Source organism: Pseudorca crassidens, chromosome 13 (assembly GCF_039906515.1).
Source record: "Pseudorca crassidens isolate mPseCra1 chromosome 13, mPseCra1.hap1, whole genome shotgun sequence".
Taxonomy (NCBI): Eukaryota; Metazoa; Chordata; class Mammalia; order Artiodactyla; family Delphinidae; genus Pseudorca; species Pseudorca crassidens.
Genome location: NC_090308.1, coordinates 47,855,640 through 47,870,424, shown reverse-complemented (window position 1 = coordinate 47,870,424; position 14,785 = coordinate 47,855,640). Strand labels below are relative to the sequence as shown.

The window sequence follows — 14,785 nt, the reverse complement described above, 5'->3', positions numbered from 1 at the left end:
AAAGTGAGGAGAGGCTGAGGTGTAACCGTGAGCCACGTTGTTACACAATGGATTCCAGACATCGTGTGGGCTTTTCTATACATGGACACAATTTCTCACACATCGTACACTCTTTGGTTTTGCTGTGATGCTTTAGAAGAGACTCTTGCTTTAAGCAGGAAGTTGAACAAGGTAATAAGATCCCTTCTCTAGAGGTAATATCGTATGATTCCAAGAATACAAAATTTCAAGAAATATTTACAACTAAGGACATTCTTCCAGCAACAATAATGCCACAGCCCCTCCACAGGGAGGCACAGGTCACAGACAGCTTCTGGTCATTATCCTACTTCATCTCCTCAACAGTCTTAGGGCCTTGTGTTGGCAGCTTGTGAAGGGTCGAGCCAGGACTTGAGTTCAAATCTCCTTCCTCCAAAATCCTCTTAAATTCCATTGTACCACAGGGAAAGGGACTCCTATTACCAAATTTAAATTATCAATATGTTTTCCCTTGTCATGACAGTAAATTTAATTCCATTTAGTATGCTTCAACAGTAGCAGGGTGCTAATGGTAGGACGCTGCAGTTGACAGATCTGTGTTGGGCAGCCATGCTTTGGGGACACTTGGTGTAGATGGTCAAAGCATGGGGAGCCACAGGCCACCAATAGGACACACTCCTACAATTTGGGATAGGGTTGCACAGTGTTACGCTCTGCAAATGAAGCTGATTAAGTATCTAATCCATAGTTCTCGTTCCAGAATATTTGCAAAGAAAATGCTGCTAAAGAATGGGTTTCCCCAAACCTCTTTAGTGATACTAAAATATATCTGAGGTAAACTGTAGTATGACTGAGGTAGCGCTGTCAGGATGGAGTGTGGGGTGGATGGATTGGGGTTAGAGGCCAAGGAATTGTGTTTGGGTTTCAAACACTGACCTGCGGGCTTCCCTGGTGGCACAGTGGTTAAGAATCCACCTGCCAATGCAGGGGACACGGGTTTGAGCCCTGGTCCGGTAAGAACCTGCAGTCTGCAGAGCAACTAAGCCCATGTGCCACAACTACTGAACCTGTGCTCAAGAGGCTGCAAGCCACAACTGCTGAGCCTGTGGGCCACAACTACTGAAGCCCGTGCGCCTAGAGCCTGTGCTCTGCAACAAGAGAAGCCACTGCAATGAGAAGCCCATGAACCGCAACGAAGAGTAGCCCCCACTTGTCGCAACTAGAGAAAGCCAGCGCACAGCTATGAAGACCCAACGCAGACAAAATTGAATAAATAAATAAATTAATTAAAACAAAAACAAAAAAAACTGACCTGCAGATAGGCAAGTGACTGGGCCAAGGTCACACAGATGGTGAAGTGACAGAGCTCATCTTCTGATTCCAAGTGCTCTTGCCACCATAGCCTGTGTCTTCTGTTGGAGGGTGTCAGCATAGCATAGTTTGGAGACATCTTCTCTGAAGATTATTCAACCTTCTTAACCTGGTTTCGGATCCCCTAATAGGGGTTTGAGAAGACTTATTGAACAATCAACAGTATAAAAACTGATGCACAGTGTTTGCTTTTAAAGACACTTTATATAAAAATAAAATATGTGAAGGGAGAAGTCATTGCATTAGAAGTTGTTTGCATTAGAAAAAAAATGTTGAAGTTACTTTCAATTAGGAATGTAAAATGGGTAAATGTGTACACATAGTTAAAACTTATCCATTTAAGATGTAGGATTGGATCTAACAAGCTATAAAATGATAAGGTTTCTTTTTTTTATTAGGCTGGTGTTCATTATCTTAATCTAGTAGATAATGCTTTACCGTCAAAGTTAGACCAAAGTAAAAATAAAAACTTAATTGTTTTTTACTGTATTAGCAACAACCAGTTAGACGCTCTCATGGAAAAAAATTCATTCACAAAAGCAGTGACAACGACATCAGCAGCAACAACAACATGAAAGTGAAATGTCTGAAAATAATCCTAATGAGAAATGCATGGGACTTATATGAGAAACATTAGTAAACATCGCTAAGAAAAAAACATCAATTTCCCTGTTGGGAAAAGTGGAGAATGACTATCAAGAGACCATTTATAAAAAAGGACATTCAGATGATTAATAAATATATTTGTCACTTATAGCTAAAGATTTGAAAAATAAACTAATAATGAAATTTCATTTTAATCCTAAATTGGCAGGATTTAAAAATAATCATATTATTCCATACTTCCTGAGGGGCACTAACATGGCATTCTCATATAGTGCTGGTGGGGTTATAAACTGACAAAGTTGCTTTAAAATTTATCAACGTGTTTAGTGTCTTAAAATATGCATGTGCTTTTCACCAGTAATCTCACATCTAGAAATTTATTTTAAAAAATTATCACAGGGCTTCCCTGGTGGCACAGTGGTTGAGAGTCCGCCTGACGATGCAGGGGACACAGGTTCGTGCCCCGGTCCGGGAGGATCCCACATGCCGCAGAGCGGCTGGGCCCGTGAGCCATGGCTGCTGAGCCTGTGCGTCCGCAGCCTTGCTCCGCAACGGGAGAGGCCACGACAGTGAGAGGCCCGAGTACTGCAAAAAAAAAAAAAAAAAAAAAAAAAAAAAAAAATCACAGATGCTGATAAATATTTGTGTGTAAGGATGTTTATTACAGTATTATTTATAATCGTGAAAAACCGGAAATAAATTATATGTGCAGTGATAGGAAATGGTTAAATCAGTTATGGTCCATCTCTATAGTTGAAGCCTATATAGCCATTAAACATGTTTTTGAAGAATATTTAATAACATGGGAAGTTATTTATGATACAATGGCTTAAGTGAAAAGAATGCAGTGTACAAAATTTTGCTTAGTTATGTATATTAGTTTACTAGGACTGCCATAACAAAATATTGCAGACTGGCTGGCTCAAACAATAGAAATTTATCTCTCACAGATCTGGAGGATAGAAGTCCAAGATCAAGGTGTCAGCTGGTTTGTTTGTTTTCTTCTGAGGCCTCTCTCCTTGGCTTGCAGATGGCTGCCTTCCTCCTGTGGCCTCACATGGTTTTCCCTTGTGTCTCTCTCTTTCTGTGTCATAATATCCTCTTCTTATAAGGACACCAGTCAGATTGGATTAGGGCCCACTCTCATGGCCTCATTCTAACTTATTCTAACTTAATTACCTTTATTATAGGCCCTATCTCCAGACACAGTCACATTCTAAGGTACTGGGGATTAAGGCTTCAATACGAGTTTTTGCCTGGGTGGGGGGAGGGTACACAGTCCACAATACCGTGATTCTGATTTTATTTAAAAATGTAAAGAAAAAAAAAGACTCGAAGGAAACATAGTAGATTTGTAGCTTTATGAGCAGTCCTGAAGATTCATAACATGTGGTAACTGGTAAATAACTTTGCTGATGTACAAATCTAAGTCACATGGACCTTTGAAGATGGCCTGTGGCAAAGTCTACTGGGCATCCTCATCTCATTGGGCTTCTTTATGTTTCATTCATCATCTTGGATGTAGCAATTTTCATTAAGGGTTAAAAGACTCGTAATTTTTTTTACGATGCCATACCATAGTTCATAGGGGAAATATGCAATAATGGTAGTTACAAAACTGATGCTCTATCTTCCATGAATACATAAATAATTAAAAACTATTAAATGTTAAGAGCGGTTATATGAGTGGTGTAATAATAAACTTTAAAAATTTTATTATTTTTTATGGTATCTACTATAGCGAGCATGTATTACTTTTATAATTGGGAAATAAATTCATGTTGTTTAAAAAATACTGACAATTTTCCACCTGAAAATATGGGATGAAGTTGATGTGATCAATTTCATGCTGTGTGATTCTTAAAAAAATTTTTTTCAATTCAATTCAATTTGGTTCAACAACTATTTGTTGTTCACTTACACTGTGCGTGGTGCTATGGTTCAAAGCTCCATGAGACATCATCTGACCGTCTGAAAATTTTTACTCCAGTTAAGGAGACTGAAAACCACTCTGCTGACTGTGAAAAGTGTTATAAATAAAATATGGAAGCCTGGAGGGAGAATTGATAAAGGTGACTTCCTTTTAGAGTTAAGCCTTGAAGATAGAGTGAGAATTCACCGTTCAAAAGAGGGGAAAGAAGGTCAGGCAAGGAGGTGTTTATTCCCCCCTTATTTATGTACTTAATCATTTACTTATATCAATATTGACTCATGGATATCTATTTTATATTTTGTGTTATAATCCATACCATTTTTTTTTGGATGTGCTTTCTTTGCTCAATGAAATGTTGTGACTTTCAAAGTCAACAGAGGTGAACATCATAACTTTTAGTGGTTATATAGTACGTATTTAATCAATTCTCTACTGATGCACACTTTTGCTTCCACTTTTTATTTCCAGCAGTGCTGGAATAACATCCTTGTACATTCATTTTTGTGCACTTGGGCGACTGTTCTTTAGTTTACCATTCTAATCCCATCCCTAAGACATATACTTGAGCTTTGTTCCCTGTTCCTCAAGTACACCCTGCTTTCCCTTAGCTTCCGCTATTTACCTAGAAGGCTCTTCCCCTATCTTTGTCCACTGAAGTTGCCTGTATGATTCAGGGTTCAGCTCAAAGGCTATTTGCTGTATAAGTTCTTCTCTAGCATTTTGAAGAGAATTTAATGGTTCCATCCCACTTCTCTTTGTTGTATATGTGTTGTAACACTTATTATCCGACACTCCTGTCCCAGGACTTCTCTCTACTAGATTTTGAACAGATAGAGGCAGAAATGTGATCAATCACGCTCATTTGTGTACTCCATCATAAAGTAACTAGCATATTTTGACTTCGAAGTGAAGAATCTGAGTAACTGAGAAATTAAGAATTTTGCTCAAGGGACTTTCCTGGTGGTCCAGTGGGTAAGAATCTGTGCTCCCAATGCAGGGGGCCCAGGTTTTATCCCTGGTCTGGGAACTAGATCCCCCATGCATGCAGCAACTAAGACCCCGTGCAGCCAAAAAAAAAAAAAAAAAAAAAAATTGTGCTCAATGTTGCGCAGCTAATTACTCTTCATTTCTTTTACATACATTGTTGCTCCATGCTTCAGGGAGACAGAGGAGTTGAATACAGGTGCTAGTGTTTGTTTAAAGTACAAACAACTGTGCTGTAGTTTAGTGTTTTTCAGCTGTCTGTCAAAAATGTTTGTTATTTGAAGACTGGTATAACAGTCTTCCAAAATGAGCCTGTTCATTATGCCAAGTATTCACAGGAAATTGCATATGAATGCAGGAGAAATTAAACAAGGCCTCTAATCTTTCCGACTTCCTTTTTAAGTCAGCAGGTGGCATAACGTATGTTATGTATTAGAATTAGTAATAAGAGGTGAATGCCATAAAACAAAACAAAAATAAAACAAAGAGACAATGTTAGTTTAGTCATGAGGCTGTCAGTGAGCTGAGGCTAAAGAAGGTCCCGCACTGTGGTCCTAATGATCCACCCAGCGTGCACCTAGGAGGAGACGCGCCCCTTCCGTTAACACTTTGTGGCGGGGTGACCTACACATCTGTGACCCCCGCCGGGTAGGAGGAGGCCCCGCTGCAGACGCGCGCGCAGATACAGCCGCCCTCAGGCACCTGGCTCCGCGCGCCGCGGGAGGGGGGTGGGCCGGGGCAGGTCCCACCGCCGACCACGCCCCCAGGAGGTGGGGCGGGGGGGCGGGAGTCTTTAAGACCGGGCTGCCCAGCCGCCTGCTCAGTCAGGGTGCGGAGCTGTGGACCAGGAGGCTTGAGACATAGCACTGCGCCGCCTGCCCACGGGGGCCTCCACCACCCTCACCTCGGCCTCACTAGCCCGCCAACCCAACTCGGCGGCTCCTCCGCGAGCCTGCCGGGAACTCGCGCCCCTCGCGCTCCCCGGCCCCCGAGGGGGCCGCCTCGGGCCATGGTGCCCTCCCAGGAGGAGCCCGCCGCCGCGCGGGGCCCGAGCGAGGCGCAGCCGCCCGGCACTGCGCCCCCAGGGGCCGCTCCGCTGCCCGGCCCGGGACCCTTGGATGGCCCGGAGGCGGCGGGGGCCGAGAAGGTGGAGGTAGAGCTGGCGGGGCCGGCGGGGCCGGCGGGCGCTGAGCCCCTTGAGCCCCCTGAGGGCGGCTGGGGTTGGCTGGTGATGCTGGCGGCTATGTGGTGCAACGGGTCGGTGTTCGGCATCCAGAACGCCTGCGGGGTGCTCTTCGTGTCCATGCTGAAGACCTTCGGGTCCAAGGACGATGACAAGATGGTCTTCAAGACAGGTGAGGCACAGCACCCGCCGCGGCCATCCCCGAGGGGGCTGGCGCGGGGACCCCCGGGCATCCCGCGTGCGGAGCGAGCGTCGGCGCCGCCTAGTGCGCCTCTGTGGGTCCGTGTGTGCGGAGGTTGTGAGGGGTGGGTCTGTCCAGTTGCAAAAGCAGCATGCTCGGTGCGCCTGTCTTTGTGTTGAATCCAGATGTAGGCACTGTATTTGGAAACAAGTCGCAAAACTTATTTGCCTAGATCTTCCTGCTTTCCTCTCTGCAGAATAGGGGCTAAGAGTCTGCGGTAGACTTTCTCTTAATTTTTGAAAACAAACAGACCCTTCCAAACCCTATTACACCGCTCCGTCATTTTTACGGTCTCTTTCGTGACCGTGACGGTTGGGTTTTTGTTCATCTGCTCCCGGCGCTGCAGAGGGCTGTTTGTGTTGCGGGGAGGCAGGGTTGGCGAGATGAAAGATACGTATTCCAAGGTCACGGTAGTTCGGAAGGGGGCCCTGAAGGAACCACGGTTTCGTGGCGTTTTTTTTTTTTTTTGCGGTGGGGGGAAGGGGTTGTCACTCTGCTAAATATAGGAGACAGCCAGATCAGGGACTGGGAAGAGGGAGGTGAAGGGTTGCCCTTTCCTAGTGTGTTCTTTGTCATATTTAATCATATACCAAATTAGATGAAAAAGGTGCAGACTCAAAATTTTTTTTCCGTGTAGAGGGTTGGTTATTACCTGATCTACCAAATCCAAGACCTTCTGTATAATGCCTTTACATACATTATTTCATCCTGCAAGGTTTCATCCTGCAAGGCAGGCGTTGTCAACCCCATTTAGGTGAGAAAAGTGAAGCTTGTTGAAATAAAGTGTCCTAATGAGCCCAGAATAGAGATAAGACACACATCTTATGACTTAAAGGGCCAAGTGATTTCCATTACTAAATCAGGCTCCCTCCTTGCCATTTGGGCAACTATATGGTTAATGGTCTTTTTTTTTTTAAATTTTAATTTTCGTTTATTTTTAGAGTTTTCCTTAGGTCTTTAGTGTGCATACAAAAAATACATAAGACTCGTAACAAATTCTAAGAGAGAGGTAATGTTGGGAGTTTTAAAGCCTTATATATAAAGAGTATTATACTATATGTATCATTATTCAGCCTTCTACTCTGCATTGTTTGCAGTTTATCCCCATAATACCTCAATTTGAGCTGGTAGCTTAAATTCTTTGCATTTTAACTCATAGTTTTCCATTGTATGAATATATTATACTTTATATGCATTTTTCCTTTAATAAACATTTAGGTTACTTCCAAATTTACTATAGACAATGCTGCCATGCATATTCTTGTACATTGGCTCCTTGCGCATGTGAATCAGGTACCATATTTAACCTGGAATTTCTGTTCCTTAAATAGCTTTTAAAGCTGTTGTGTTCTGCAGGTCACAGGATACAAAAGTGTTCAAAATGTAATATGATGTACCTGCTTGGAAGGCAACTATTGTACAGTTTATCAGGATAGATATGCATATGTAGTAGTAAACAAAAATTATTTTGTGTCTTTTCTCTATGCGTATCGGGTATCTGGGAGGGAAAAGCCCAAGGAGGCAGAATTCACAGAGTCAACATTTTAAGACTAGGTCCTTCAGCATTTAGCATATTCTTGCCTGGGATTACAGACGTTTATTGAAGTCAAAACAGTCTTTTGTTTACCACTGGTTTTGCAAACTCAGGTGAGTAGATCCATTGGTATCTGTGGAGTGTCTTATTTTTTCTCCTTCCTAACTTTTTTTGAGAGAGAGTGAGCAACTGCTGGAGAGAGACCATAGCTTTACCAGGGATCAGAGTTTTGCAGTGTCGAAGCCTCTGTATCTCTACAGTCCCCAAGGTTCCCATTGCTACAACAGGCCAATTCTGGGTAGCTGAAGGGGAGAGAGGCCACAGGGACCTGCTCTCTTGAACTTTTTGAAACTCTATTTTCAGTTTTGTTGAATGTCTTTCTCCATTTACTCATTTAAATCCTTGATGGCTTTCAGCCGTGTTTGTGTGTGTGTGGGTGTGTACACACAAACAAGTATACAGGGGTGCCAGCTAAATACTGAAGATCTTTGTGCTCGTCTGCATGACTGCCATGTGTGGTTGGTTGTGCCCTTGCACAGAGGTACACAATTCAGGGTCAGTGGTGGCTGGAAACCAGCCTGTGCTCTGGGTGCCTTTTATCTAATTCCTGCAGAGGGGCCCTGTGCACTTGTAATGGCCCTGTGTAACACCCCAGCTAGATGGCACAAAAGCCTGTACTTGTACTTGGTCGATATGTGAAACATGTACAGCCGATAAACTTTAAGGTCTGAGATCACCTCATCGGTGAAAAAATGGTGACAGGATAGTCTTTTAGCCAGTTAATGTTGAGATCCACCCCCCTTCTGTCTCTCTCTCCTTTCTTTGCTCCCTTCCTCCTTCCTCTCTTTCTCTCTCTCCCCACTTTCTCTTTCCCTCCCTCCCTCCATCTCTCTCTCACACTCACTCACACACGCACACACACACACACACACACACGTGTTTCATATAAAGTCTCATCTACAGTAGGCCCTGAAGTGTTTGAGAACACCTGCTTTGAAGTTTGACTCTTCAGTCTTTTTTTTTGGATATTCTAATGCTGAGTCATCTGTGATCAAACGTATGCTAACTTCAAGTACAACGTAAAACATATCTGGAACTGTTTAAGGCTTTTATTTTTTCAAAGTTTCGGTCCATTTTCGAAGTCTGGAACAGAGAGACTAGAGCCCGTGCATTCCATATCCTCTCCCTCCTTTTCTCTTTCTTTTTTTAAAAAATTAATTAATTTATTTATTTTTGGCTGTGTTGGGTCTTCGTTTCTGTACGAGGGCTTTCTCTAGTTGTGGCAAGCGGGGGCCGCTCTTCATCGCGGTGCGCGGGCCTCTCACTATCGCGGCCTCTCGTTGCGGAGCACGGGCTCCAGACGCGCAGGCTCAGTAGATGTGGCGCTAGGGCTTAGTTGCTTCGCGGCATGTGGGATCTTCCTAGACCAGGGCTCGAACCAGTGGCCCCTGCATTGGCAGGCAGATTCTCAACTACTGCGCCACCGGGGAAGCCCTCGGTCCATTTTCTATTACGTTATTCATGATTGATAATTCCGGCATTAGAGGGCAGTCTCCACGTGTTCATTAGCTTCTTTATAATTATAAGCCCAAGGATACCCAGGGAGGTGGTGTTGGAATGGGAACCTAGGCTTCCAAATGATGGTTTATATTTCTTGAGAACTTCACATGTGCCAGGCCCAGTGCTAAGCACTTTACATGCATTTCTATTTTAAACCTTACTGCAACTCCATGAGATAGGCTTTATTTATTTTTAAAGAAACTTATCTGTTGAGCTTTTATTTATTATTTATTTAATTTATTTATGTATTTTGGCTGTGCCGAGTCTTCGTTGTGGCATGCGGGATGTTTAGTTGTGGCATGCGTGTGGGATCTAGTTCCCCGACCAGAGATTGAACCCGGGCCCCCTGCATTGGAAGCATGGAGTCTTACCCACTGGACCACCAGGGAAGTCCCGAGATAGGCTTTATTTAATCTTTCTTTTCCGATGTGGAAACTCAGGCTTATAGAGATTAAGTAAGTGGTGGAGCCAGGGTTCAACCTCAGGTTTATGTGACTTTAGAAGCTAGGTTTTTAATGCTTGATCATATTGCATTGGCTAGATAACATTCTGCTAATCCAGTGTTCTTTATGTTTGGTTAATTCAAGTATTACAAATTGATTGAGTACTATACCGAGAATTCTGGCGTTAGAAAAGAGGTCTGAAAGATTAGGGTCCCTGTTTCTTGGTCTTACTTGGCTGTCAGTAAGCAATTGCCAATTGTTGATGTCTCGTTGAAATCGGTTTTTGGGTGTTCCATGGTGGTCTAGTGGTTAGGATTTGGTGCTTTCACTGCTGTGGCCCGGGTTCAGTCCCTGGTTGGGGAACTGAGATCCTGCAAGCCGTGCGGCGTGGCCAAAATTAAAAAAGAAAGAAAGAAAGAATTAGGTTTTTTTTTTGCGGTACGCGGGCCTCTCACTGCTGGGGCCTCTCCCGTTGCGGAGCACAGGCTCCGGATGCGCAGGCTCAGCGGCCATGGCTCACGGGCCCAGCCGCTCCGCGGCATGTGGGATCTTCCCAGACTGGGGCACGAGCCCGTGTCCCCTGCATCGGCAGGCGGACTCTCAACCACTGCGCCACCAGGGAAGCCCAGAAAGAGTTAGGTTTTTGAAGTATAGGGAGATGTTCACGGAGAAGCAAGATAATTTCACATGGCATTCAAGAAGTCCGGGGTTTCCTTTGAAGAACCAGGCTCCTTTAGACTGATCCATAGCAGGACAGTACTTCCAGGCAGAACTGAAGAGGAACCTTCCTCAGGCTTTACTTTTTCTCTTCAGGGCTCTCTTACCTCTTTCTATGTCACTGACGATCCACCCAAAATTTCTCAGGAAAAGGGCGTGGAGAAATTCATTCACACTAAGATATAAGCGAGTTTACACATCTTAATGTTACTCCTTATTCATTCTACAAATGTTTACCAAGCATCTGACACCCTCTGTGCTGCGCACTGGAGGTGGTAATAGAGAGAGGAAGTCAGCTGTTCCCAAGGAGAACAGCTGATTCCCTTTTGATCTGCTGTGGGATACAAATAAGTAAACAGAGTACTTCTCTTTGCAGTATACCAGGACTCAGTCTTAATGTAAGAGGCTGAAATTCTAAGGAAATTCCCACCAACGGTGGAGGCTGGGAAAGGCATTTGATGGCCTCTTTCTCTGTGGCAATAAATCTCACTTGGTGAAATTAAGGCTTTGGAAAGGGGAAGAAAGCCGAACTCCGATTTAGGCAGTAGAACCAATTAAAAATGTTGAGTGCATCACAGCCCTATTACGTTATCCTGGCTGCTGTTGACGTGGCACTCAGAGATATGCCTTGCACATACTGCTGTGTTAGAAAGGTCCATCAGAGGGAGCAAGCTGAGCTTGAGTTGTCTCTTTTCAGTTAAGTTTTATCTGTTCATATGTACATGCTTCTTGCCCGGATGGGGGGAAGTCAGACACTTTTGGGAAAACTAATACAGATGCTACAATTAACTGGAACATTGTTTTCCCTTAGAAATTGCAACTTTGCTTTAACTTTGGTTATTGGAAAACCTATTTTTAGTTCCTTCATGGAACTGAGAAAGATTCTAGGGTTCTTTTAGCTTCCTGACACAGTGCTGTGGATATTCTCTGGGATCTTACTAGGGTATTAGTCTAGTTTACTTATCTACTTTCTTCCTGGAAAAAAAAAATATTTTAGTGGTATATTGATGTTTAAAAACTAACTATTTAAAACAAGTATGTTTTCAGAATCAGTATTTAGGGTCATTAGTGATATTCTTTTGAAGAAATTATGTCTTTGTGGTCCAGAGGCTTGGTCAAGAAGACCCCTGCTTCTTTTAGTAATTCCCCAAATGTGTTCTTTAATAGCCTTTCTTTAAAGAAGAGGTCTGTGGTTAAATAAGTTTGAGAAACACTGCACATTATCTTCCTCTTTTGGATATTTTCAAGTATAAATCAAGGTATTAAAAATTCAATTCAGTTTTAAAGGAAAGTAGGTTATCAAAAAGGTCCAAAAAGGGACGCTCTTTGGTTATAATCATTAACGCAACTCTATCTTCCCTGTGTGGAGGTAGATTGCTCTTCAGATAGTTATAATCACAAAGTAGGAGTTTTAGTAGCATTTAGGGATGAATGCATCTTGCAACACCTCTCAACGTGGTCTTACTAGCACCTCTGAAAGTTTGTCAGTTAGCTCTTCCTGAAGGTTTTTTAAAAAAAGCTTTTGTATTTACATACTGATATTATGCTGATATATACATACTGCAGTTGTATGCTACACCTGAACTTACAGGAGGTTTTGGCTATAGCTCAGAACTGAACTGCTATGTCTGGTTTTTATGGAGAGGACTTTATTTTTGGTGGGGAAAGCTGTCTGCATAGCTAACCATTTCTATGTCATAGGAAAGTTTTTGGTAATGGTGTTTTCTTAATATGATTTCAGTGAACGAATGATCTGATTCGTGGTCCTATACTATATACATGTTTCACTATAAGGAAAATGCCTGACTCTTATTTGCACTCAAGGAGATGTTGAAAAGCCAAGAGAACTCACTTATGGCGGCTGTTACGATGCTTGATTTTCCTTCATTCTCTTCCGTCTTAAAACATCCAACCTTATATTCCATGTGAATTCATCTAAACTGCCTGTTAAAATAAGTTATTAGACCACAAAAATTGTTACGGGATTTTGGAATGATAAAGACATGAGCATGGTGTGAGCATTTCATACTCCATTTCCAGAATGTTTCTGAGTTCAGAGCAAGACTGAAAAGTGTAAATAGTGTGTAGTGAATTCTGATTAAGTACAACAATATGAGTATTTCTGTGGTGTTTTATCGTAGAATTTTTATCAATAGAATTAACAGTCTAAAGAACCAACTCAACCAAAAATAAAAGTGTATGAATTATTTCAGGAGAGGTTTTGAGGTGTCTTTTAGAATAAATTGTACTCTGTGCTCTTGATGTGATTTGTTGTATCATTTTTATATGGGTCCTTGTTTTTTTTTTTTGGCGGTACTCACGCCTCTCACTGTTGTGGCCTCTCCCGTTGCGGAGCACAGGCTCCGAACGCGTAGGCTCAGCGGCCATGGCTCACGGGCCCAGCCGCCCCGTGGCATGTGGAATCCTCCCGGACCGGGGCACGAACCCGTGTCCCCTGCATCGGCAGGCGGACTCTCAACCACTGCGCCGCCAGGGAAGCCCAATGGGTCCTTGTTGAATCCATGTTGCAGTTCCTTGAGGCTTGGTCCCAGGCCATGTGCTTGCTTCACTTTTCTTGCCTTCCCTGCGTGTCTTATATGCCCTGTGGCTCCAGCCACTATCTTGGGGTGTTATTTCCAAATTTCTTCTTTGTGTTCAAGACCCATATTACCTATTTCTAGAAAATTCCATTTGGATGCACAGGTACATCATACTTAGCTAAAATGAACTCATTTCTTAGCCACTCCACTTAGTGTTCACCTGCCACCAAAAACAACAGCCCACCTGTGGATAGGCGTAACCTTCCTTCTGAATTCTCTCAGTATATAACACCTCTGATGGCTCATGTCAGAAACCTGGAATCCATCTTAATTTCTTATTTCTCCTCTTTCCTTTCCTATTTCGTTAAATTAGACAGTCCTTTTGTGTTTCCCTCCTTAATGCCTCATAAGTCAATCCCTGTCTTTTCCTTTAGTGCTGTGCCTTAATTCATGCCTTCATTACTTTTGGCCTCAATTATTGTCATAACCCATTAACTGGTCTACCTGTCCTCAGTTATACAAGTGAGTGGTTTTTCTGAAACATTGGACCGTATCATTTTTCTATTTAAAAGCCATCAGTGATACCCATTAGTTCTGGGAAAACCAAATGCCTTTGAGCACTGGCCCTTGCCTGACCCTCTAGCCTTGCTTCTCACCTCTCTCCCATCTTGCGTGGCATGCAGGATCTTAGTTCCCTGACCAGGGATCGAACCCGGGCCCCCTGCAGTGGGAGCATGGAGCCCTAACCACTGGACTGCCAGGGAATTCCCTCTCCCTTCTTGCTTTTTATGCTCCAGCCTAGCCGAAGGTCTTGCACTTTTCCAAATCTGTCCTGCTGTCTTTGCCTCTGTGACTTTATGTGTGCCACTGCTCTCTTCAGTGTGGTTGTTGGTCCTTATAAAGTTCTGATGAAATGGTTGGCCATTTTATTTCTTTTATCACAACTATGGGATAAACAATGTTTTTATGCAACTGTTGTTACGTTTTTGGGGGATGCATGTGGAATGTTTTGGGAGTAGCACGAATTCAAATGAGTTACGAATTAAGCTTAGAGTAGAGTGGAAGACATAGAACCTAATTTCAACCCATCCTAATCTAGCATTCTGTGAAAGGCACTTTTAAGATAATCCATATTTGTTTAAGTGATAATTTGCATAGTTCTTTACCATAAAGAAAGGGTTTTCATATACATTACTCAATTTTATTTTTTAGAGTAGCATTGTAGTGTGTCATTACCTCTATTTATAGATAGTGAAGTTGCAACTTGCACGGTTTAAGGTTGGGACACATGATATCAGTATTTACATCCGTTAAGTTGAATTTAAGAGCATCTTTTTATCTGGACAAAGATTTATCCTTCTGTTAAAGTTGTCTTGAAATGTAGAATACTGCCTTTTTATCCCCTTGAAACTATTTTCTGCATATTTACCTAAATGTTCTCTAGAACCTTTAGTGTCTCCTACCCAAGTTATCAGAAATCCTGTGAAGTCGTCCAATCCATTCCATTTAGAGTTATCACAACCCAGCTAGAGATCTGATCTCATATTGAAGTAAAACAAACCTTAACAAAAACAAACGAAACCCCAAACGCTGCTCCAACAGTCAGCTCACCCCAGCTCTGAGCACCCGTCTAGCCTGGTGCCACGCAGGCACAACTGTGGGTGTTTTTATTGGCAGTGTTTCAGAAGGAACAA

The 14,785-nt window shown here is 42.9% G+C and overlaps 1 protein-coding gene across 1 annotated transcript in view; it reads left to right on the top strand.

Annotated features, from left to right (window-relative positions):
* The first annotated feature begins 5,713 nt into the window (after positions 1 to 5,713).
* The window catches only part of SLC16A10 (solute carrier family 16 member 10), a 142,253-nt gene continuing 133,181 nt past the window's right edge, over positions 5,714 to 14,785 (top strand). Inside the window, exon 1 of the mRNA XM_067702339.1 lies at positions 5,714 to 6,228. Within this exon, the coding sequence (XP_067558440.1) occupies positions 5,883 to 6,228 (346 nt within the window). The 5' untranslated portion in view covers positions 5,714 to 5,882. The remainder of the gene's footprint in view (positions 6,229 to 14,785) is intronic.